This window comes from Stegostoma tigrinum, chromosome 17, assembly GCF_030684315.1.
Source record: "Stegostoma tigrinum isolate sSteTig4 chromosome 17, sSteTig4.hap1, whole genome shotgun sequence".
In the NCBI taxonomy this organism is placed as follows: Eukaryota; Metazoa; Chordata; class Chondrichthyes; order Orectolobiformes; family Stegostomatidae; genus Stegostoma; species Stegostoma tigrinum.
In genome coordinates this window covers 52,313,206-52,338,755 of record NC_081370.1, presented here as the reverse complement: position 1 = coordinate 52,338,755, position 25,550 = coordinate 52,313,206, and the positions used below count along the sequence as shown (strand labels likewise).

The 25,550-nt window shown below is 40.6% G+C and overlaps 1 protein-coding gene across 2 annotated transcripts in view; it reads left to right on the top strand.

Annotated features, from left to right (window-relative positions):
- Nucleotides 1-25,550, top strand: part of ext2 (exostosin glycosyltransferase 2) — a 185,665-nt gene that overhangs the window by 68,764 nt on the left and 91,351 nt on the right. For both annotated transcript variants that reach the window (XM_048545190.2, XM_048545191.2), the window contains one exon: nt 4,312-4,405. In XM_048545190.2, the coding sequence (XP_048401147.1) occupies nt 4,312-4,405 (94 nt within the window). The remainder of the gene's footprint in view (nt 1-4,311; nt 4,406-25,550) is intronic.

Here is a 25,550-nt window from a genome sequence, read left to right as displayed (position 1 = left end):
TTCAGGTTAAACATGGGCAAGGAAAACCCCCTTCTGACCGCCACGTACCTCCCTGGGCTGATAAATCAGTCCTCCTGAATGCTGAACAACACTTGTAGGAAGCAATGAGGGTGTCATTGGTGCAAAATGACCTCCAGGTGGGGGTATTTCAGTGTCCTCGACTAAGAGTGGCTTGGCAGCAGCACTACTGGTCCGGTCGTTAAGGACATAGCTGCTATTCTAGCTCATCGACAGGTGGTGGCGGTTCCAAGGAAAGAGAAAAACTATTCCATGCTGTTCTGGTCACCTCACCACCTATGTGGATGCTTTGGAGAGGGTACAGATAAGGTTTACCAGGATGTTGCCTGGTATGCGAGATTTTAGCTATGAAGCAAGGTTGGATAGACTGGATTTGTTTTCAGCGGAACGCAGGAGGTTGAGGGATGATCTGATAGAAGTTTGAAAGATTGTGAATGGCGTGGATAGAGTGGAAAGTTTGACGCTTTTTCCCAGGGTGGAGAGGTTAATTACTAGGGGACACAAATTCAAGATGCAAGGCGAGGGTTTGAAGTTTAAAAGAAATGTGCGGGCAAGTGTTGCGCACAAATATGGCGAGTGCCTAGAATGTGTTGCCAGAGGAGGTGTTGGAAGCTGGCACAACAGCAGCATTAAAGAAGCACCTGGACGAATACCTGAGTAAGAAGGGAATGGAGGGATATGGATCCTGTAAGTGAAGACAATTTTATGGGAGGGCTAAATATGTTGGCGCAGGCTTGGAGGGCCAAAGGGCCTCTTCCTGTACTGTATTTTTCTTTGTTAACATATTTGATCAATGCATACCAATCTGCCATTCACAGGTGTGTCTATGCATGGCAGTATTTGTAAGAATGACCACTGCACAGTCCTTGTGGAAGGGAACTTCCCCCTACAGATTGTGAATATCCTCCATCGTGACACTATCATTGTACTGAAAAAGACAGACTTTGAATCTAGCAACCCTAGTATGGGCATCCACGAGTGCTGTGAGCAATGAGCAGCAGAACAACCGTCAGCCTCATGGTCCAGCATGTCCCCCACTCAAATATTATCATCAAGCCAGGAGATCTTCTGTTCAATGGAAAGTACAGGAAGGTATGCCAGGAGCAGTACCAGGCATACCTAAAAATGAGGTGTCAGTCTGATGAAGCTACCGAACAGGACTACTGGCATGCCAAACAGCATGAGTAGCAAGTGATAGACAGAAGTCATCCCACAACTGGTGGCTCTGCAGTCCCACCACATCGAGTTTTGAATGGTGTGGATAATGAAACAACTCGCTGGAGGAAGACGCTCCACCAATACCCTCATCTTCAATGATGGAAGAGCCCAGCACGACGGTCATAAGCTAAGACTGACACATTTGCAGCAATCTTCAGCCAGAAGTGCCAAGTGAATGATCCATCTTGGCCTCCTCTACTGGTCCTCAGCATCATAGATACCAGTCTTCAGCCAATTCAATTCACTTTATATGAAGAAGCAGTGGGAAGCACTGGATACCACCCAGGCTGTGGTCCCTGCAAATATTCTGGCAATAGTGCTGAAGACCTGTGCTCCAGAACTTGCCGCTCCCCTAGACAGACTATTCCGGTAGTTACAACATTGGCATATACCCAACAATATGGAAAATTTCCCATGCATGTCCACTGCACCAAAAGCAAGACAGATCCAATCTGGCCAGTTACTATGCCAACCTTCACTCAATCATCAGTAAAGTAACAGAAGTTGTCATCACCAGTAATACCAAGCAGCACCAGTTTAGCAATAACCTGCTCAGTGACACCCAGTTTGGGTTCTGTCAGGGACACTCAACTCCTGACATCTTTATAGATTTTGTTCAAACTAAGAAAGAAATATAAAGGTGAGGTGAAAGTAACTGCCCTTGACGTCAGGACTGAATTTGATAGAGTGTGGCGTCGAGGATCCCTGGCAAAACTGGAATCAGTCTCTCCTCTAGTTGGAGTCATACCTGGCACATAGGAAGTTAGTTGTGGTTCTTGGAGTCGGACATCTCAGCTCCGGGATTCCTCTGATGGAGATCCTCGGGGTGCTGTCCTTTAGCCCAACCATCTTCAGCAGTTTCATTGGTGACATTCCCTCCAACATAAGGTCAGAAGTGGGGATGTCCACTGATTATTGCACAATGTTCAGTACCATTTGTGCTTCCTAAGGTACTGAAGCAGTCCAAGTTCAAGTGCAACAAGATCTGGACAATATCCAAGCTTGGGCTGACAAGTGGCAAATAACATTTGTACTATACAAATGCCAGGCAATGGCTATCTCCAATAAGAGACAGTCTAACCACTGCCCCTTGACATTCATTGGCATTACCATCACTGAACTCCCTTACTGCCAACATCTTGAGGATTACCATTGACTAGAAACTCAACTGGATTCGCCACATAAACACCCCGCTGACAAGAGAAGGTCAAAAACTAGGAATACTGAGGCAAGTAATTTCTCTACGGACTCCCCAAAGCCTGTCCACCATCCAAAAGGCACAAGTGAATTGAATCATTTATTGTCACATGTATTCAATTAAAAAAAACTTTCCACTGCTGTGGTCCCACTCTGGGACTTGCAGCCCTTGCCATACCTCTGCCAGAGTCCCACTCTGGGCTTTCAAGCTGTGGCCATGCCTCCACTAGAGTCCTGCTCCGGGCTTTCCAGCCCATTGCCATTGTCTCCGCCAGTGTCTCACACTGGGCTGCCTCACTGACTTGCTCTTGCCGCTGCTGCCTCACCAGCCCACTTGATCCGCCACCATTGCTCCGGCCCACACTCGATCCGCCACTTGCCTGGATGGATAAAGCTTCAACAACACTAAAGAAGCTTGACACCACCCAGGAAAGAACAGTCAACTTGATTGACACTGCATCCACAACCATCCATCCCTTCCACTGTTGATACTCTGTAGCATAGGTGTGTATGGTAGACACGATAAGCTATAGAAATTCACCAAAGATTCTGAGAGAGCACCTTCCAAACCACAACCATCTCCATATAGAAGGACAAGAACAGCAGATACGTGGGAACACCACACCTGAAATTTCCTTTCCAAGCCATTCACCATCCTACCTTGGTAATAAATCACTGTTCTTTCACCGTTGCTGGGTCAGAATCCTAGAATTCTGTCTCTAAGGGCATTGTGGGACACCCTACAGCACATGGACTCTAGCAGTTCAAAAAGGCAGCTCATCACCACCTTCTCAAGGGCAGCTAGGGTTGGGTATAAATGCTGACCAGCTAGCAACACCTACATCCCACAAGTGAACAAAAAAGAAGTGTTGAGCCGTGCAAACCAGCAAAATGCCAGTTTCAATCCTTGTTGTATATTTGAATGTGCTGTTCTCAGCTTCCTTTTTTCTATGCTACAGCTAGATTTGGGAACTTGACTAACATAAACTACAAATGGTCATTGTTTACTTTTGTATAATAGAAAGCGTTTTTTCTCCTCTCCGCACTCAGTCACGTGTACCAGATGCATGGAATCTCTTCGGCATCTTATGAGCCTTTAATCAAAACAATACGCAAATTGAGATTTTATTAGCTGAATGCAAAGTGTACACTTTCTGCACGTAGGATAATTGCATGCAGTTGCCATAGCTTAGTTTAGATGCAGCTTGGAAGTCCTAAGGCTTATGGATCACACAAAAGTGTTTAAGTATGCTGGTAAATTTTAGTTGGAGAAATCTATGTATTGTATTCATGTACTTCTTATGCCTTCTGTTGCTTGCCTGGTTAGGATTCCACCCTTTGTGGCTTTTTTTTGTCAAACATGTGGAGCTGAGTTGAAAGATTCATAGTTCTCAGAGGAACTGAGGAGAAATCTTTTCACCCAGAGGATAGTGAGAGTACAGAACTTGCTGCCTATGAGAGTGATAGAGGCAGAAACCCTCATAACACTTAAATATTTTGGTGTACACTTTTAATACCAAGGCTATAGGGCTAATGCTGGAAAATTGGATTAGAATGGTTAGGTGGTTGTTTTTGACCAGCACAGACTCATTAGGCTGAAGGGTCTTTTTGAATGACTATGATATTTAAGAATATTCAAATTCCTACTGATATTCAGGATTTTTTGCTTACCTAATTATATTGCATAGAAAAAAAAGTTGATGCTTAATGATGCTAAAATGTAATGAAAGGGGATTTACTTCTTGCGATACTACAAGACTGCCGGTTTCCATGTATTTGTGCACTAGCATTAATTGTGGTTGCAGAAGTGATAAGAGGATTGGAATTATCTTTCAGTATTCTCCTGTAAAGCTATTGTTTTCTGTGTTCGCTTTTCAGAGCCTCTGTGGTCATACCTGAAGACAAGCTTTCAGAAATGTACAGTATTTTAAAGACTATTCCTCAGCAGCAAATTGAAGACATGCAGAAACGGGTATGAAAAGTTAATATGTTCACTAAAAGTGACATCAGTTGAAGTTTATTTTATTATACTTGTATCTAAGTCTCTTATCAGCTGCATTTGGCCAGTTTTTCACAAATGTAAGGAGATCGGTTTCTGAAATGAAATTCAGATCAGCGCTCCTTCAGAAAGGTAGAGCCATATTGCATTCTGACAGGTTCCTCATCATGCAGAACTGCCAGGGAAGGCAGACTATGCCATTTTTTCACAACAGCAAACTTGCTTATTGTAACTTAAATGTCCAAGTAAATTCGCCAATTTGAATGGATACTTTCAGAGTGTTCCAAGCGTAGGGAAATCGCCCAGTAGAGTCTTTAATTTCCTGAATAATTTCTTTGAAGTCTACTATAATGGGGATTCCAAAGGGTTTTCATGCACAACTCCCATCTATGTTTACTATTTGGCAGTCATTTGCCAGAAACTATTATTTGACCAGTGGGAAATCCAGGCTAGCATCTCTATTTCATTACCTAGCTGTCTGCTTTCAATTTTGCTTTTTTGCTGCCATATACATTTACACATAATATGAAGTCAAGCTTTGAATGATAATTAAAAGATGTGCAAATACAAATAGTTGAGTAGAATGTGTGGGAGTTAGTAGGGGTGATTAACTACATTTTTGACCAATTTGCACTGATAAAGTACAAAATATATTTGTAAGGGAACATGGTGCAAAGCTGTTTTCTACTTAGGATTATTCTCTCCTTTTCCTGCTGTTCACTGTAGGAAGCAAGCCCAGATGAGCATTTGCCCCTCACTACAAAAGCAAAATACTCTGGATTCTAGAAGTCTGAAATAACAAAATAAAAACTTGGAAAAAGTCAGTAGATCAGGCAATGCTTATGGAGAGAAAGCCAATTTACTTGCTGTGTCTCACCAGTAGTTTGGAGATCCCTATTTTCATTGGCAGCAGGATAATAATAGAGTAGTTGATGTTTGGTATCTTTTGAACTAACCACATCTCAGCTCTGAGCAGCAGAACTGACACTTATTAACAAAATTGAAAGCTTACATTTGTTTGAGTGCACTGGCAAGACAGAGTCAGTATCTGAGCTTAGCCTTAAAAATATTTCTGAACAGAAGTTTTGAACAATTTGCAAAGTACATAGATATCTTTGTATTTTTATGCCCATCTCAATTGGCCATCAATATGCCTTGGGTAGTAAACTGCGATTAACTGAATTGTTATTCCTAAGGGGTCACTGTCAATTGAAAATAAAATTGCCAAAAAGTACTCTCTGCAAGATCATATATTAGTTGGTTTCAAATTCTAAGAACTATAAAAAGAATTCACCATTAGGCCAGAGATTCGCAAATGGTAAATAAGCTAAAAAGATGGAAACATGCAGCAGATCAACAACATCTGTAAAAAAAAGACAGTTTATTTTTCAGATGCCTTAAGATCTGGAAGTAAGAGATGAGCAAGCATATTGATAAACAAAGTGGAAGTTTAAAAAGCACAGATTAAATATCAATAGAATGATGTGATGGAAGAAATAATAAAGCATTAAAGGAAAAAGCAGGTATTAAAGGAACGAAGGATGCATAACTGCCTAGGAGTATTGAGAAAATAGTTGTGAACCAGCTAGTTTTTTCACCCTGTGTATCTTTTTAACATTTTCAAATTTTCTTTGAAGTTCTTCCTTCTCTACATGCTTCTCTTTCTTTGATTTCTCTACGTTAGTTCGCCTGTGAGAAGATTTCATACATCTTACATTCAATGCTTCCTTTGGTGTTTTTGTTTTCTCTGTATTTCCTCTCTGATGTTTAAATACACCCACTTCAAAGCTATATTAACAATGTCAGAACTAATAAAATGTGTTCTGTTTCAAAGGGTTTCTCTGTGCAGTGTTACTTGTTGGATGATCTTACTTGGCCAGCCTAAATCATGGTTCAGGATTGTAGTTTTTGAAGAGTCGCTGAGCACGTTAGCGAGCCAAGTGGTATATTGAGTGGAATGGTAGTTGAGTGCCAAGTGGGCTGCAGGTGGAGCAATGACATTGTCTGCACTAAGTGTGAACGTGGCAGCAGAACCGATGCCAGTTGCTTATTCCAGGCTCATATAACCACCAACTTCCTGTGGTGACATGTTGTCAGGAGGTATGTTGTTTTCAGTTTAGGGTTGGAAAAATTGACCTGGATATTGCTGTAGTAGGAGACAGAGGATGATGGTGGAGAGTTATTTTTCGGACTGGAGCCTATGACCAACGCTGTTCAACATAAATCAGTATTACTTTTGTTTGTCATTTATATAAACAATTTGAATAAAAATATAAGAGGCATGGTTAGAAAGTTTGCACATGACACCAAAATTCGTAGTATAGTGGACACCGAAGAAGGTTATCTAAGATTACAAAGACATTTTGATCTATGGGGCAATGAGCTGAGGAGTGGCAAATAAAGTTTAGGATGTGAGTTTGCTCACTGAGCTGGAAGGTTAGTTTTCAGACGTTTCGTCACCATTCTAGGTAACATCACCAGTGAGGCTCCGACGAAGCGCTGGTGTTATGTCCCGCTTTCTATTTATCTGGTTAGGTTTCCTTGGGTTGGTGATGTCATTTCCTGTTCTTTTTCTCAGGGGATGGTAGATTGGCTCCAAATCAATGTGTTTGTTGATGGAGTTCCGGTTGGAATGCCATGCTTCTAGGAATTCTCATGCATGTCTCTGTTTGGCTTGTCCTAGGATGGATGTGTTGTCCCAATCAAAGTGGTGTCCTTCCTTATCTGTATGTAAGGATACGAGTGATAGTGGGTCATGTCGTTTTGTGGCTAGTTGATGTTCATGTATCCTGGTGGCTAGCTTTCTGCCAGTTGGACATTGAACTACATTGGACAAACTGGCAGAAAGCTAGCCACCAGGATACATGAACATCAACTAGCCACAAAACGACATGACCCACTATCACTCGTATCCTTACATACAGATAAGGAAGGACACCACTTTGATTGGGACAACACATCCATCCTAGGACAAGCCAAACAGAGACATGCACGAGAATTCCTAGAAGCATGGCATTCCAACCGGAACTCCATCAACAAACACATTGATTTGGAGCCAATCTACCATCCCCTGAGAAAAAGAACAGGAAATGACATCACCAACCCAAGGAAACCTAACCAGATAAATAGAAAGCAGGACATAACACCAGCGCTTCGTTGGAGGCTCACTGATGATGTTACCTAGAATGGTGACGAAACGTCTGAAAACTAACCTTCCAGCTCAGCGAGCAAACTCACATCCAGAACCTCAACCTGAACTACAAATCTTCTCAAAACTCGCTAAATAAAGTTTAATTTGGATAAATGCGAGGAACTGCATTTTGGTAAAACAAACAAGGGCAGGGATACTACAATTAATGGTAGGACTCTGAGTAGAACAAAGAGACCTATGGTTCAGGTACATAATTTGAAATTTGCACCACATGTAGATAGGGTGGTTAAGAAGGCTTTTGGCAAAACTTGCTTTCATTGCACACACCTTTGAGTATAGGAATTGGGATGTCATGTTGGGCTTGTACAGGACATTGGTGAGGACTGTTCTGGAGAACTGAGAGTAGCTCTGGCCACCTTGCTACAGAAAGAATATTATTAAATTGGAGAGGGTTCAGAAAAGATTTACCAGGATTTTTCCAGGAATGGAAGGTTTATGTTGTTAAATAACACAAACTGAATAGCTGGGACTTTTTTTCACTGCGTAGGTTGAGGGATAACCTTCGAGGTTTATAAAATCAAAAGGGGCATTTTAAGGTGAATAACAAGGTTCTTTTCGCTCAGGTGGGGGAATTCAAAATGAGTGGGCATATGTTTAAAGTGAGAGGAGAATGTTTTTACAAAAAGAGACGAGGGGCAACTTTCTTTTTCCACAGAGTGGTTCATGTGTGGAACGAACTGCCAGAAGAAATGGTGGATACAAGTAGAGTTACAACATCTGAAAGATTTTTGAATAAGTAATTGAATAGAAATGTTTGGAGGAATATGGGCTAAGTGCAGACAAGTGGGCCTGTTTTAATTTGGGAGTATGTTTGGCTTGCACCAGTTGGACGAACAGGTCTGTTCCCATGGTGTATGAGTCTATGACAATGACTCTGATTGCTCAGATAGACCTGATTTGCATTCTTCAACATAAAACATTTTGCTTTTCAAGTGTTTCCTGAAAACTGTGCAACAAGAGAAAAGGGGCATGCTTGATCTGATTGAGCAAGATCTTTAACTCTGTCCAGTCAGGTTAAAGGATTATGAATTAACAATACAAGGACTGAAAAGGAAGTGTAAACCAAGAGTGGGTAAATTCCATGTCAAATTGGGAACAAAAGTAAGGTTGATCGGGGATTGAAAGAGAAAAAACAGCAAATGAAAAGTGTACATTTTTTGGAATTTTAATTATAATATTTTGAAATCTCCCACAATTAACATCTAAAAAAAATAAAATTCAACTAATTTTCTTGTCCCAGAGAAGTATGTTCACTTGAAATGTTTGATTATTACTGTCAAAAGAAAGATTACACTCATAATGACGGTATGAAGTTTTGAGGTATTCTTAATTTCTTTCTTCCACACAAGTACAGCAAATCTTTTACTTTAATGCATGACAATAGTGGAGTAGACAGTAATATTCCAATTTGTAAAGTTAGTAATGGGATCGCATAGCTAGGACGGTAACATTTTTTAAAAGGAATCATTTTGCATTTGGTCCTTCATGATGTTGCTATACAATTTAAATATAAATAAGATAGAGTACTGTCATATTGACAGTATTACCTAACTAATTTGTGTTCTCTGGTAATATTGTATGGAGTTTAAGGGGAAATTGGTATTGAGTGCTGTACAGTAGCTCAGTAGTTAGCACTGATGCCTCACAGCATCAGGGACCTTGATTTGATTCCAGCCTTGGCTGATTGTGCAAGCTCTACAGAGACATTCTCCCTGTATCTGCATGGGTTCCCTCCAGGTGCTGCAGTTTCCCCCCACGGCCCAAAGATGTGCAGATTAGGCAAATTGGCCATGCTAATAGCCTCAATGTGTCCGGGAATATGGGATTAGCCATGGTAAGTGCAGGGTTATGAAGATAGTGTGGGGGATTGGGTCTGGCTGGGATGTTCTTCAGAGAGTCAGTGCAGACTCCATGGACCAAATAGCTCCTAATGCACTGTAGGAATTCTGTGATCTCTAAATGATTGAAGAAATACGACTTATTCTAACAGGTAGGTTCATCACCGAGTTCTTTAGTATTCCTTTGAGCAAGTGTTTTAAGTAAGTGATTGCGCACATTAATATCGGGTGATTGTATGGTTTCTGTGGTTGAATCTTCATTTAAGGAAGAATGAAAAGGAATATATTAGGTTTGTGTCTGAGATTTGCTTTTAACTAGTATTGCCATCTTTAAGAGTTTATCATGGCGAATACTGTACCTGACCACAAAGAAGCTTTGTGTGTCTGTGCGTGTGTGCCTGTGCGTGTGTGTGTGTGTCTGTGTCTGTGTGTGTGTGTATTCATTAATATCTGCAAGAAAGATGAGCTGTGCAGGTCTGCTCTTGGGAGCATGCAACAGTCTATTGGATTATACCCTTTGCATAAAAGTCTTGGTGAGAGAAACCAGCTGGGGTGTGAGATCAAATAGCTGGAACCATGTCTAACAATTAAATTGCAGCCAATTTTTTTCTAAGGATTTAGAAGAAAAGGAAATGAACTGAAATACTTACATTTTTGGCTGATTTTTATGACTGCTCAATTTGTACTAACGTCTAGTTTTTGAATGCAGGGTTAATAGATTAATAGGTTGTTCATTTTTAGTTAGTATGTTTCCAGTGCTACCATATGGTAATTACACTTTACTGGATATGCTTTACTACAGAATAATTTTTACCACATTGGCTTAGGTTGCCCTACATGGGCAAGAGATGCAGAGGTGTTTGATAGCTACTCATTTTGTGCATTCCCTCCTTGAGGTTGTCCATCTGTTTTTAATCTTCAGAGTACAATAACATTTATCCAACATGTGCCCTGTTGGATAATGCTAATCAATCAAAATGGTGCTTAACCCATTACAGTTTGTGGAAATAGAAGGAATCAAATGAAAGTATCCCCGGTGCCCTGTCCACGCTTGAGATTTAACCAGTTTGTTTAGAGGTTGTACCTCCCTAATTCCACACTGCCTGGCCCTGCAATCTCTATGGTCCAACACTTGCAGTATCTCTGCCTCACCTGGATATCTAGTAGCTCAACATCAACCTTTACTTCAGTTAGTTTTTGCTACACTTTTATCCAGTTGGATACTTTAAATTGTGTTTTGGGTGTCCAATTGGAAAATCATTCGTCCATTAAACATGTGATTGATACAAGTCTAGGTGAGGTCTTTACCACATTGTGGAATCAAGTGTTTGCGTATTGAATATACTTGTTATTTTTGATGACTTAAAAGGTTTCGTGTGGATTCTGTAACTAAAATGAGTAACAGAGATAGTAGGAACTGCAGATGCTGGATGTGGAGCTGGATGAACACAGCAGGCCAAGCAGCATATTAGGAGCAGGAAAGCTGACATTTCAGGCCTAGACCCTTCTTCAGAAATGAGCGACGGGAAGAGGGGGGAGGTAGATCGAAGATGGATAGAGGAGAAGATAGGTGGAGAGGAGACAGACAAGTTAAAGAGGCAGGAATGGAGCCAGTGTAGGTGAGGAGGTAGGGAGGAGATGGGTCAGTCTAGGGAGGATGGACAGGTCAAGGGGGCAGGATGAGGTTAGTAGGTAGGAAATGGGGTTGCGGCTTGAGGTGGGAGGAGGGGTTAGGTGAGAGGAAGAACAGGTTAGGGAGGCAGGGATGAGCTGGGCTGGTTTTGGGATGCGGTAGGTGGAGTGGAGATTTTGAAGCTTGTGAAGTCCACATTGATACCATTGGGCTGCAGGGTTCCCAAGCAGAATATGAGTTGCTGTTCCTGCAACATTCGGGTGGCATCGTTGTGGCACTACAGGAGGCCCAGGATGGACATGTCGTTTGAGGAATGGGAGGGGGAGTTGCTTGCATTTGATTTACAAATGTTTTGTGATCTCCCATAGCCTGGTAAAGGCCAGTCCTACGGCTGCTGAATTAAGGACGTATAATCTGTGCGGTCATTTCAGACTGAAAACATTGTTATTGGATAACTTTTATTTTGAGGGGTGGGGGGATGGTAGGAGATAGCAGAAATTCTGATAGGTTGAGCATTGCAGTTGTAGGGTGCTGGGTAATACACAATTGCAAATTGGTGAGCTTGTAAAACTTATATGTGTGAACAATATACTCCACTGTAGTACCTCATTCTGTCTTCAAAAATCTAGCATTGAATAAATTATACACTGGGGCAAGTTTGCTAGCCCCAGAAAGAAATTAAAAGCTATAATTTAGTAGGACAGATGTCTACTCTGGATTTTGAAATAGAACTGATCTGGTTGACTGGTGCTCCAAATGAGCCACCTTCCACCTTAAATATCTAGCCCTATCAGCATATTCTTCTGTTTAATTCTCCCTCATCTATTTAACTAGTTTTCTGTAAATTATGCTGAAATTTACAGGGTACACACTTGGTCAAAAAGGCCATTTTAAGCATGGCCTTAAAAGAGAAGTGAAACCAATTTAGAGACTAAGAAGTTTAGGGAGGGATTTAGAGAGTGAACATCTGAAGTTATGATTGTACTAGTGAAATGAAACAAGTGAAGGGATGATACAGTGTCCTGGATTGAAGAAATGTGTGAATATCAGAATGCTGTAGGCCTGGAGAGTGTTAAAAAGGTAAGGACATCTGAGGCTGTGGAGGGATTTGAAGGATAAACATTTTAAAATTGAGACATTGGTGCACTGGAACCCAAGTCTGTCCGTGAGTAAAAGGTGGTACATGAGCAGGTCTTGGCGCAGGTAGAATGCATGTACCAGAGAGTTGGATAAGTTTATGTAAAGGAGGAGGCTGCCCAGGAGACACTTGGAATAGATATGTCTAAAGGTAACATTTAATGGAGATTTTAATGTAATACTTATCGAACTGAGAACGGATGTCAACCTTTTCAATTTGAGATGATCGAAATCATTGACTAAGGAATTGGAGATGAAACAGAAAGTGCTGTTTACTGATTATTTTACCCTCATGTCACACTGTGAGTGTGGCCTTCGGAGAATTTTGGTTTTTTTTCAGAAATGCCTGATGATTGTGAACTTGAGGCAGAGATAAAACGCCAACCAGCACCTAATTATGACTACACCCCACCTATTATAACTGAACAATGAGACAACCCTGAAGGCTGCAGATAATTTCACCTGTCTTGAAAGTACAATCTACTTATCTGCATTAACAATGGGATAACAAACAGAATTTCCCAAGTACGTTCAACCTGCCATTTATGCTTGAGTGGAGGGTATAAGATAAAGACCATGTCCTGATAAAGGGTCTAGGCCTGAAACTTCGACTCTGCTGTGTTCCTCCAGCTCCACGCTGTATTGACGAGGAAATGAGGTATCAAAATTACATTAAAGCTTACTGTGTACAAAATTGTGAGGATACCAACCTCCCTATTAGCCTGTGAGACATGGACTACTGAATGCAGACAAGTAAGCAGCTGGACTGGCTCAACATGAAATGCATTTGTAATATCATGGGCATAAGACAGAGGACCAAATGTACAACACAAAGGTATTTGAAAGAACAAAAATGGCTAGATTTAAAGGATTCATTATGAGAACCAGCTCAAAAAATGTGACCAATCCAGTACAGACTGGAAGAATGTTTTTTAAATTTGTTCGTGCAATGTGGGAGTCACAGGCTTAGGCCAGCATTCACAGCCTACCCCTGATTACGTGGACATGCTAGTGGTGAGTTGCTTTCATTAACTGATGCAAGGCTCGGGGTGTAGAGACACCCACGGTGTTATTAGGAAGGGGAATTCCAGGATTTTGGCCCGCAACATATTTATAGAGTTGTACAAATATACAGCACGGAAACAGACCATTCGGTCCAAATTGTCCATGCCGATTAGATATTCTATATAAATCTAGCCCCATTTGCCAGCATTTGGCCCATATCCCTCTAACCCTTCCTATTCATAAACCCATTCAGCTGCCTTTTAAATTTTGTAATTGTACTAGGCACTGCTACTTCCTGTGGCAGCTCATTCCATACACACACCACCCGCTGCGTGAAAAAGTTGCTCTTAACATCCCTTTTATACCTTTCCCCTCTCACCTTCAACCTATGCCCTCTAGCTTTGGACTCCCCCATTCCAGGAAAAAGGCCTTGCCTATTTACTCTATCCATGCCCATCATGATTTCATAAACATTTATAAGGCCACCCCTTAGCCTCCGACGCGCCAGGAAAAGTAGCCCCTGCCCATTCAGCCTCTCCATGTTGCTCAAACCCTGCACCACAGACAACATCCTTGTAAATCTTTTTTAAACCCTTTCAAGTTTCAGAACATCCTTCCTATAGCGGGGAGAATTGCACATAATACTACAAGAGTTGTCTAACCAATGACCTGTACAGCTGCAACATGACCTCCCAACTCTTGTACTCAGTGCACTGACCAATAAAGGCAAGCCATACCAAACGCCGCCTTCACTATCCTGTTACCTACAACTTCACTTCCAAGAAACTATGAATGTGCACTCCAAGCTGTTTGTTCAGCAATACTGTCCAGGACCTTACCATTAAGTGAAAAGTCCTGCCCTGATTTGCCTTTCCAAAATGCAGCACCCTGTATTTATATAATTAAACTCCATCTGCCACTCCTCAGCCCATTGGCCCATCTGATGAAGATCCCATTGTACTCTGAGGTAACCCCCTTCTTTGTCCACTACATCTCCAATTTTACTGTCATCTGCAAACTTACTAACTATACCTCCTGTGTTCATGTCCAAATCATTTATATAAATAACAAAAATAGTGGACCCAGCACCAATCCTACCACTCCAGTGTCCACAAACATAGCTGTGCCAGGACTCTGTTTAAATGAGCAATAACACACGGCAACACTCCACAGCTGCTCCAAAACGAAGAGGAACACCTATACTAAGTCTCTATGAAGAATGGGTATCCCAACAGTTTGTCTGCCAATGCCTGACAAATAAACAACACCAAGAAGACCTTGTACGCCCCAACACATTGACCACCCTACCCGATATTGAAAACACATCAGAACTGACTACAAGACTCCTACGACTTCTTGGAATAAGGATAGCACACAAACCAACAGCCACACTTCGCCCGTTACTCCCACCAGACGCCTCCACATCATGACTCTCAAAGACAAAAGATCCTGCACCCAAAATGAGCAGGACAAATGTGATATACAAAATACCATGCAGCAACTGTGAGAAACACAACAAAGGACAGACGGACAGGAAGTTCGCCACCAGGATACGTGGACACCAACTTGCAGAAAAACGGTACAACCAACTCTCCCTGGTTTCAATACACACCGACGTCGAAGGATATCAGTTTAACTGGGACAAAGTTGCAGTACTTGGACAGGTACTTGGGCGGCATGGTGGCTCAGTAGTTAGTACTGCTGCTTTACAGCGCCCAGAGATCTGGGTTTGATTCCACCCTCGGGCGACTGTCTGTGTTGAGTTTGCACATTCTCCCAGTGTCGTGTGGGTTTCCTCCGGATGCTCCAGTTTTCTCCCAGAGTCCAAAGATGTGCAGGTTTGCTGGATTGTCTATGCTAAATTTTCCTTAGTGTTCAGGGATGTTTAGGTTAGCGTGATGGGTCAGGGTGGCATGTTCTAAGGGTCGGTGTGGACTCAGTGGGCTGAAGGGCCTGTTTCCAGAGTGTAGGGATTCTATGATCTATGATCAAAACAAAGACAAGCACAAGAATTCCTGGAGATCTGGTTTTCAACTACGTTTGGGATAAACAAACATGTTGAAACAGACCCGTCTACATTCCACAATGGTACAGAATTGGAAACAAGACTGCACACCATAACAGACCAGACCATATAACTTCAGAGTGGGACGGAACAACAGCGCTTCAGCGGACACTAGACAGTACTGAAGGCGTCACCTAGAAGGGAGACAAAACGTCTGCATGAAAGCCAGTCAGCTTGGCGAATCAGCCAACAACTCCGGAGAATTTAATGTTTAAAGGCTCATTACACCCTGGGTTTGAACCTGACAGCCAAGGTCTAATTTTCTTGTGCTCTGTTGATTTTGTAAAACACATTCTGCAAAAGCTCCTTGTGAAATGTTGAAATACAATATATGTAATAGATGTCGGTTTAGTTTGAATTGTAGACCTATGCAGCAGCAGTAGCAGCTTGATGTTGGCTGTCATAGACATCTACTTCTGCAATCCCAGATGCTTTTGCCAGTAAAAACAGTTAGCATCAACGTTAATACTAATCCCTTAAGTTCTGGAAAAACTATTACCGTTGTCAAGCTAAGCGCAACAAAATAGGAATAACTGCATGTTCTTGAAATTACTTACCTTCCACGGTGTTCAGAGCACAAAATTATAGAACTGTGTCACGTAAAGAAAACTCTAATGAGAACAAATTTAAAGGTTTATTCCTGTCCTGAAGAAGAAAGAAATGAATGAGGAAGTAAGATTTCTGGGGTTAGAAGTGACTTCTCATGCCAAATACAGAGGTGCATGAGATCCATTTGGGGAAATAATATCTGTGCCAAAAATATATCTGCCAAACTCTTGCGGTACTCACAAGTTTCATTTCATATTTTAACCGTGCATCTTCCTTACTAGATTTGTAGAAACGACTAGTGGAACTGGAGCTAGACCTGCTTTGCTTGAAATTTTTGCAGTGTTGAGGCAGCAGCCCTTAATTAAAAGCAGTTTTAAACAAAAGTTGAAAATGGTTTAGTTTGAAGCCAGTGGAGTTGCAAAACTTTCCCCAAGTCCATGTAATCATGCCCAGCTGTGTTGTTGCTTCAAACCTCCCTCCCTTCTTTCCAGGCTTTACACATGAACTATCCTTTACAAGGCAAATAAGTTGACATCCCCTTACGTTCCTTGTCAGCCTTTTGCAGGGACTGTTCCCTCCAGGACACCCTAGTCCACTCTTTCTTCACTCCTAAAATCTTGCCAACAGCCCCACGGTACCTTCCGCTCCAACTGCAGAAGGTGTAACACCTGTCTGTTTACTTCCTCCGTCCTCAGTGTCCAAGTGCCCAAACACCCTTTCCAGGGGAAGCAGCGCTTTACCTGCACTTCGCACAATCTAGTCTCTAAATTCACTGCTCACAATGTGGCCTCCTCTACATTGGGGAAACGAAGTGTAGACTGAGTGACTGCTTTGCAGGACACCTACGTTCTATCCACCAGAAAGATCCTGAGCTTCCAGTTGCCTGTCACTTCAACACATTACACCATGGCCAAAATCTTCATCTCAGGCTTACTGCATAGCTCAGCGCAAGCTAGAAGAACAACACCTTATTTTCTGTCAAGTGACTGCAGCCTTCTGGACTCAATATAGAGTTCAACAGCTTTAGGGCCTGAGCTGTCCCGTGTCCTTAGCCCAACCTTCAAACATCAGGCCTTGTTATCACATAGTCTGCTATTGCACACCAACTGTTAATCACTAACAGTCCCCATTTAAAGCAATTCACTCTCTGAGCCAAATCATTATCTATTCCTTTGATTGTCCAGCTGTTCTTCTGTCACTTTGAGCTCGATCCCTAGACATTGTTTGCTCCTTACCCCCTCAAACCACCCTATCTTCTACACATAAACTGAAATTTTCCTAGCTGACATAATTTTGAGGAAGGACCACTTGACCCAAAACATTAACGCTGATTTCTGTTCGCAGATGCTGCCAGACCTGTTACACTTTTCCAGCAATTTCTGTTTTTGTTTGTGAGCTGATATTCATATCTTTAGAATCAGCAAGCTATTTATGGAGGCATGACGTGAGCTGGCAGTTCACCCAAATAATGTTAAATTAGCCTAGAGTTTCAATTGACTTGCCTCCGGCCTCCCAGTTGGAGCATATGCTCTGTTCATGCTATCCATTTCAGGCCTGTAAATGGACTGAAAGAAATTTGAGGCTCTGGTTGTTTAGATCCGTGTATTTCAAACACTACAAAATTACACACATTGGCAGTAAAGTCTGATTGCAGTTTCTAGTCTTCTCTAAACTTTGCCACAGTACCCTTGGTTATAAATACTAAGGCCCTGAAATTCCTCTGTGGTACTTTAACAGATCAACGCTTAACATGTTTATCTGAAATTCCTCTCTCTTATTTGGCAAAGATGCTAGGCCATTTATTTTAACATAGTTGATCTTACTTTTAAAATGGTAGACTGAATTTGATTATTTACATTTTTGTACTCAATAGCATAATTTTAGAATAAAATTATTGAAACTGTAACCCATAATGTGCTTTGACCAGCAATGGTCTTAAAAACTAGGCTGACACTACTTCCTCTGCCTTTCATTGCAGGCACAGTAACAATCATTACATAAACACATTTTCTTTTGATTTCCAATAATTACAACTCTCTATCAATTGCAATAATTACCATATTAACTTGCTCCATTTTGATGACTTGATTTTATATGTAAACGGTAATGTCAGATTCTTAGTGATTTTATGCACTGTTCAGATCAGGGTTCTAAATCTGATCTGAAGTAGGAATGAACTCTGACTCCTTGTGGTTATAGTCCCTTCTAACCTCCAATCAATCTTTCTTTCCAAACCTTTCTTATCTCCCTAATTTGATTGATAATAGTATGGTCAGCGCTCTTCTGAACTTTCCTCTTCAGCCTGATACTCCCTTCTCTTCATCCTGATACTCCCTTTTCTTCATCCTGATATTCAAAATATTCCTTTTGACACACTGTTCCTCCTCCTTGCGTCCTCAGCTGTATAAAATCAAGGCTCCTTGTACTATCTCATTTTTAACTCATTCTTTCCCTTAATCCCAAAATTGGAGCTCCTTCATTCCTGTTTCTTCTTTTGCAATCACAGCAGTTTGACTTATCTTTTCTTCTCAATTGAAATTTTCAAAGTAGTGCGACTTTCTGATGAGTTGAATATAGCACCCTCATGGATTTGAGTTTGAGAGTAATGGGATCACAAAAGTTAAATGAGAATTATACAGGGTTACTGTGGGCTTAGAACCAAGTCCCTCTGTGGACTGAAGTATGTTACAGTAAACCTGATTTAGTGAGCGACTGTCAATTCTACTTTTGCAGTTTAGTTAATTAAAGAGAGGCCAAAACAAATGCATTAGAGCAGTGAGTCCCACTAGCGTAGAGGTTTATTGAGACGTGTGGACATGGTAGCTGAGTAATAATGGCACTGGATTAGTAATTTAGAAGACTTGGGTAATTTCCAGGGGACTTGTGTTAGAATCTAACTAGCAGATAGTGAAATTTGAATTTAATAAATTCTGAAATTAAAACTTGCCTAGCAGTGACATATAATAATTGTCAATCATTTTAGAAGCCCATCTGGTTCAATTATGTCCTTTTAGGGAAGGAAATATGCCAATCCGATCCCATTCTTATCTGGTCTGGCATGCGTATGACTGCAGACGTATAAGAACTTGGTTGTTTCTTAACTGCCCTCTGAAACAAACCACTTAGTTGTATCTTGTGGTTATAAAGTCTAAACAAAGGACCAAAACTGGATGAATCATCTGACAATGACCTAGGCACTGGAACAATAACTGCAGACACAGCCTTACTGGCTCTGTAGAGATCATCTGGGGGCATTTGTCAGAATTGGACTGCTGTCCCAATGATGAGTCAAGCAGTAGCCACCCATAGCCATGCTCATGGAATCATATTTTATAAACAGTGACCCAGACGCCACCATTACCATTCTTGGTTATGTTCTGTCTCATTAGCAGGACAGGCATTGCAGAGGTGTTGTATAGTTGTATACAGTCAGGAGGGAGTAGATCTGGAAGCCCTCAACATTGCCTGCAGAACCCATGAGGCCTCAGAACATCAGGTTAAACACGGAATGGGAATGCACTTCTTGATTACCTCGCACTCTCACCTAATGAGTTAACAATCCTGTATGTTGAAAACCTTGGAGGAGGCATGGAGGATGGAAAGGGCACAAAATATATGGGTGTGACACTGCAATGCCCAAAAGCACCAGACTCAATCTGTAGTAGGTGGTGAGGGAAAATCTTCATGACTTCATCCTCACAAATCCATCAATGGCATGTGCTTCTCATGACAGTATTGATAACAGTGACCACTACACAGTTCTTTTGGAGAGGTAGTTTATGAAATATTGCCAGTAAAGTAGTGGAGCAGGAAACCTTAACAGATTTCAACAAGGAGCTAAACAGGTTTGTGTCAAGGGTTCCAACTTTACTAAAATTGCACTCTGAAGCACTGATTGATGGAACAACAGATTTCTCCTGCCTAACATTGTTCATCTTAAGAATTATTGATAAATTGTTAAGAACCACTCTCCCAGAACTCTGTCATCACTGTCTCAATCCACAAAGTCACTCTACGGTTCCTAGACTGAGTTCTTAGAGGAATGTTCAGTGTGGTTTTTTTTGGTTGAATTCCTTTTCGTTTTGCTGGTTTCGGTGTTTTTTTCTTGTTTCATTCTTTATTTATTCCCATTTCACGTGGATAATTTCTTTGTAGTCATTCAGACCTCACCTGAACACATCTTTTTTGTTTGTTTATTGTACCCATTACATTATTGTACCCACATATTTTGAATTTTGTGACGCCTCCTATCAATTGATCTCTCACCCTCCATTCTATCACAGACCATACTGTTTGTTCTTCCTTGCTTTACCCACCTCACAACCCCTTCATTTCCTTAAAGTCTATTACATTTTTATTTTTCCTGCATTCTGATGAAGGGTTACCGACCTAAAATGCCACCTGTTAAATTCATTTTTTGCTCCATGAATGCTGCCTCACCTTAGTGTTTTCAGCATCTTCTGCTCCTCATTCCTATTTTGTCTTGCTGTTGTACCATTCCCTATCTAGTTGTTTTTCAATTATTAAACATAACTTTGTAATTTTGATCTAGATGCTTGTGTATGCACTCATATGTTTTAATATAAATTGAAACAAGATTTTAAAATAAAAATTGACTTCAATTTGACTAAAAGGCTCACTGGTTGTGTCAAATTTGTTGAAGTTTATTAGAATAAGATTTAAAACTTTCTGCAAAATTTTCTTTATTCTGATCCAAGAGATGCCTGTTGGTGTCCATCTTAATTGTCATGGATATAGAACAGGTATTCAGATTTGTTGCTACTTATCCATTTTTCATGTACAATAATTTCTCAGTCATTGCATCCTCCTGAGGTACAGGAAGTGCTACAATATCTTTACAAAATATACTGATTAAATTAAAACGCTGTGTGAATAAAAGTTCTTCAGGTTAATGTCAATCTAGTGGTTATTGAGAGCTTCTGGGAGGAACAGTTAGAAGACGAATGGTAAGAAATATGAATTACAAGAATTTCTCTCTCTGAATGGAAACAGATTTTGCATGTCTGCCGATGATGTATTGCATTCTGACAGTACTTCATAAATCCTCCAGTGGATTGTGCTTTGAAAGAATGTTTTGGTCTTGAGTCAAAGTGTAGTGGAGCGTGCATTTATCATGTGACATGGTTAGAAATGTCCATTTGAAGAAAGAATGAAAAATAGTTGGTATCTATTAGCACAACCTATTTTTACTTCTTGGGACAACTTGACACAGGCGTTTTGTGTAAGGGGGGAACATTTCAACCCATATTGATGGACCAACTCCTTGAGATATTCAGATTGTGTATTCATTTTATTAGTATAAGGGTGCAGGAATAATGCTACGAAAGTCTTTAAGAATTTTTCAGCCTTTACCCCAAAATTCAGGCATTTTTAATGTTGTTTATGTCATATTAAGTTGAGTATGTTATGGCCGCACTTAAATGTTAATGTGTATGAGTTGCTTGTGTATACTTCCTCAAGGTTAAAAACTGTGGTATCCAATAAAGAAACTGACTTCTCTGGAAATGCTTAGGTTGTAGCTCTTCAGGATAAGCCAAGAGCAGTTTTTTTGAGCTTAGGTTAGTCGATCTAGCCTAGTGGATCTCTAAGCAAATTCAAAAGCATGTTTCTGCCTTCATTTCTTTGAGAAATTTAACAGCTAACTAACTAGTTGCCAGTAGTAAATTGAGGAGAATGAACAACAATACATTAAAACAAAACATTTAAAGAAATGAGGGAGTGTGCAGTTAATATTATCTTTTAGTTTAGATTCTCTCATGTGTCCTTATCACCTATGATGGAAAACATGCCGTCTGCATAACCCCTCTGTCTGGCTGCTATCCAATCCATTTTAGCTGATAAGACTAGATGAAAAAACTCATCCGGAAAAAGTTCTGAGCGCACAAAAGTATGGATGCAAACACAGATTGAAGGAGACTTTTACTGGGGGAGATTCCTTTTCACTTCAGTAGAATTTCAGTGATCATTGTTGTTAACTGTTTGTAGTGCACCACAGGGGTTAAAATTTTTTTCAAGAGCTGCTTTTCAATGACTGCCTTTTCATTCTGTCTAACTCATTTATTACTGATGCAGTTATGCTGTAACAACAGTTTCTGCATTCTTGTTGACATATGGGGTATTTGAATTCTCACAAACAGAATTAAAAGAATTCATCAATATTCTGAGTCAACATTGCATTAACTTTCATGTCTCAACAAGCAAGGAAATATTTGACTTTCCTATACATACAGTACTTCGTACATGACGACAAGAATAAGTTAGCAACGAAAAATTCTTCTCAATAACTAATACACGCTTTTGCACATAAAAAAAGCTGTATTTGTTGTGCCAAAGGGCTATATGCAGTATTCTCTAGGGACACATTTGCAGATGCGCTAGTCAAGGAGATCTGTTAACTGCTTACGAAAAGCATTAGCTCAGATCACAGCTAATGTGTTTCTATTACTTATGTAGAAACCCGGAACGTTTTAACCAGGCAGTTGCTATCCCTTTTCTCCCCATCTCAATTTCTACATTTAAATTTAAAGATTTAATGCAGTGATCATTGCAGTACAATACACTACTTCTTTTCCCCTTAGTAACTGCTGAACTTCCTAGAATTTTTATTAAGCAAATGTATGAAGGGATATGGGGCCAAAAGCAAATAGGAGTTAAACCACAAATCAGCTATGATCTCATTGAAAGGTGAAACAGGCTTGAAGGGCTGAACGGTCTATTCCTGTTCCATTTAGATAGGTTCATAACAACAGCAAGCATGGAAGAGAACTGGCCAGCGCTTACAGTTCCCTCCTATTCTATTCATGGGGGTGACTTTTGTCCCACTTGGACACCTCTGAGGGTGGATTTTCCGAGTCAATTTGCATTCTGAGTCATAAAGCCCAGAAACCGACAGTTCAGTCCAATTAGTCCATATCGAACATGATCCCAAACTAAACTAGCCCCACCTGCCTGCCCCTGGCCCAGATGCCTCCAAACTTTTCTTCATGTACTTATCCAAATGTTTATTGAATATTGTAATTGTGCGCACACCCACCACTTCCTCAGGAAGTTCATTCCTTAACAAACCACCCTCTGTAACAAAAAAAGTTGCCCCTCCCATCTGTTTTGAATCTCTCTCTACAGCAGTACCCAAGACCCTACTACTAATTGTGTAAGACCCACCCCTGTTTGTGGGACAAATTTTCTCACTACATCCATCTGTTTTGAATGTAGAACAGCAGTTTATTTAAATACTTGAAATCTAAAGCTTAACTGTAAGGAACTCGAAAAGCAAAAAACTCAAAAAAATGACTTGGATCTGAAAATTTCCAACTACATGCAAGTATGACTTCTATATGACTTTTCTGACACATTTTATTTTACCTTCCTCTTCTGAAACCATTGGATGCCTGCCATCTGATACTTCACTGCAGCACTGGCTTTTGCATCTGCTCAGGCAAGGAAATATGTGTTGGCAGCTGCTTTATCATGTTGGGCTTTGAAGCCAAGCTTAATCCTGTCTTTGCTCGCCTGGTGTTACTGGACAGTCAATTAAAACTGAAACTTATCTTTTTAATCCTACCAACCTCAAGAAATTACTGTACCTAAAATCAGGCAATTAATGTGATTTTGTTAGGAAACAAGTGTTTCTATCTAATAGAAGAATCACTGAGTAAATATCTGCAGCTACTTTATTACAAATGAATGATAAGTTTAAAGTTGTTACTTAATGTGTATTTTGAGAACATGAGCAATAGAGCCAGGAGTAGGTAATTTGGACTCTCAAACCTGCCGCACTATTCACCAAGAACATGACTGATCTATCTCTGTCTCATCTCCTCTTGTGTTCTAGATCCTTATTGCTCCCAACTCCATGTTATTTCAAAAATCTATCGACTTCCACGAAGCACTTTCAGTGATCTAGCCTCTAGCCTAATCCATTTCTCTGGGGTAGAGAATTTCAATTGTCACTACCCTCCTGAGAGAAGAAATTCCTTGACATATCAGTTTTAAATGAGGGACCTTTTATTCTGTAACTGTGACCATCATTCGAGACTCCCCCCAGTAGAAAAATATCTAACCCATCTTGCCCCCTCAGAATCTTGAATGTTTCTTTATGATAAACTGCCATTTTTCTAAACTCTAATGAATAAATTTCTAACCTGTTTAGACGTTGTTGATAAGTCAATCACTTCATTCCAAGAATCAGCCTAGTGAATCACCTTAGAACTGGGTCCAAAGTCCGTTTACCCATTTTTAAATATGGGAGTCAAAACTGTACTCCCAGATGTATCATCCCCACCATGCTATACTGTGGCAACAGGACTTCCTTACTTTTAAACTCCAACTCCCAGTGATAAAGCCCAAAATTCCCTTGCTTGTCTTGATTACTTGATGCACCTGCATGATGGCTGTTTTTTTGCTTCATGCACAAGATCACTGATAAATACACTTCTGCACTTTTTTGAAGCCTGTCTCCATTTAAATATTGGTTTTTAATTGTGGCGTTGTCTGGCTACGGACAGCACATGCACTGCAGCAGTTCAAGAAGCCAGCTTGCCACATTGTTCTCAAAGGCATCTAGGGATGGGGAATAAATGCCGAATATAGAATCTACACAAGTGATATTTTTAAAATATCAAATACTTACAGCTTGTCTCTAATTTCAACATGCTGTTTAAACAATTTATGTCTGCTTTCTAGATATATTTTATTAAAAGTGTTTATTTTTTGAGATGGAAAAAAGAATTTGCTGGTTTTAATAAAAACTGAACAAACTGTGGATGCTGTAAACCATGAACAAAAACAGAAGTTGCTGGAAAAGCTCAGCAGGTCTGACAGCATCTGTGAAGAAAAAAATTAGAGTTAACATTTCAGGATTGGTGACCCTTCCTCAGAATTACTGGTAGCCAAGAAAGTGTTGGTTTATATGCAGAAGATAGAGTAGGTTGAGGGGGTAAGGAGAAAACGATAGGCGGGGATAGAGCCCAAAGAGAGAGAACAGTTGGACAGACAAAGCAGTTGGTAACAATCTGTCTAGGAGGGTGAATAGTTGTTTATGGAGACTGTTAGTGGCTAACAATAGGCAGTGTGTAATAGCAGGTTATGTGATACCAAAGCCTGGTGTGTGGGTAGGGGACTAGGACATGGGAGAGTTTAGACCCTAAAATTATTGAACTTGATATTGAGCCCACAGAGCAGCAGGCTGCCCAAGCAGAAAATGAGGCTTTTATCTTCCGGCTTGCATTGAACTTCACTGGAATACTGCAACACTGCAACAAACCTATGACGGAGAGACAGGGAGAAGTGTGGTGTGTTGAACTGGCAGGCAACTGAAAGCCCAGGGTCTTTTTTTTTCAAAAGCTGGTCTTCCTTTGCTTTCCAGCACAATTCTGTTAAAGATGCAACTATTCATGTTTGGAAGAAAGTCAGCTTTGCAAATCCAACACAAACTGTTGTTTATAAAATAACATACTATGGTAAGGTTACAAATAAATGAAGATTTTGGATAATCTTTTAAGTCAATTTATGATCCTGGATCAGCATCTCCAAGATTAGTTATAATCAGTTATGCATCAGTAACTTTTTTTTAATTTAAAGTCGTTGAAGTTTAGGAATTACAAATCCTTGCTGGTCAATGACAGACACAGACCCCAGGAATTGAACGATCCAACAATAAC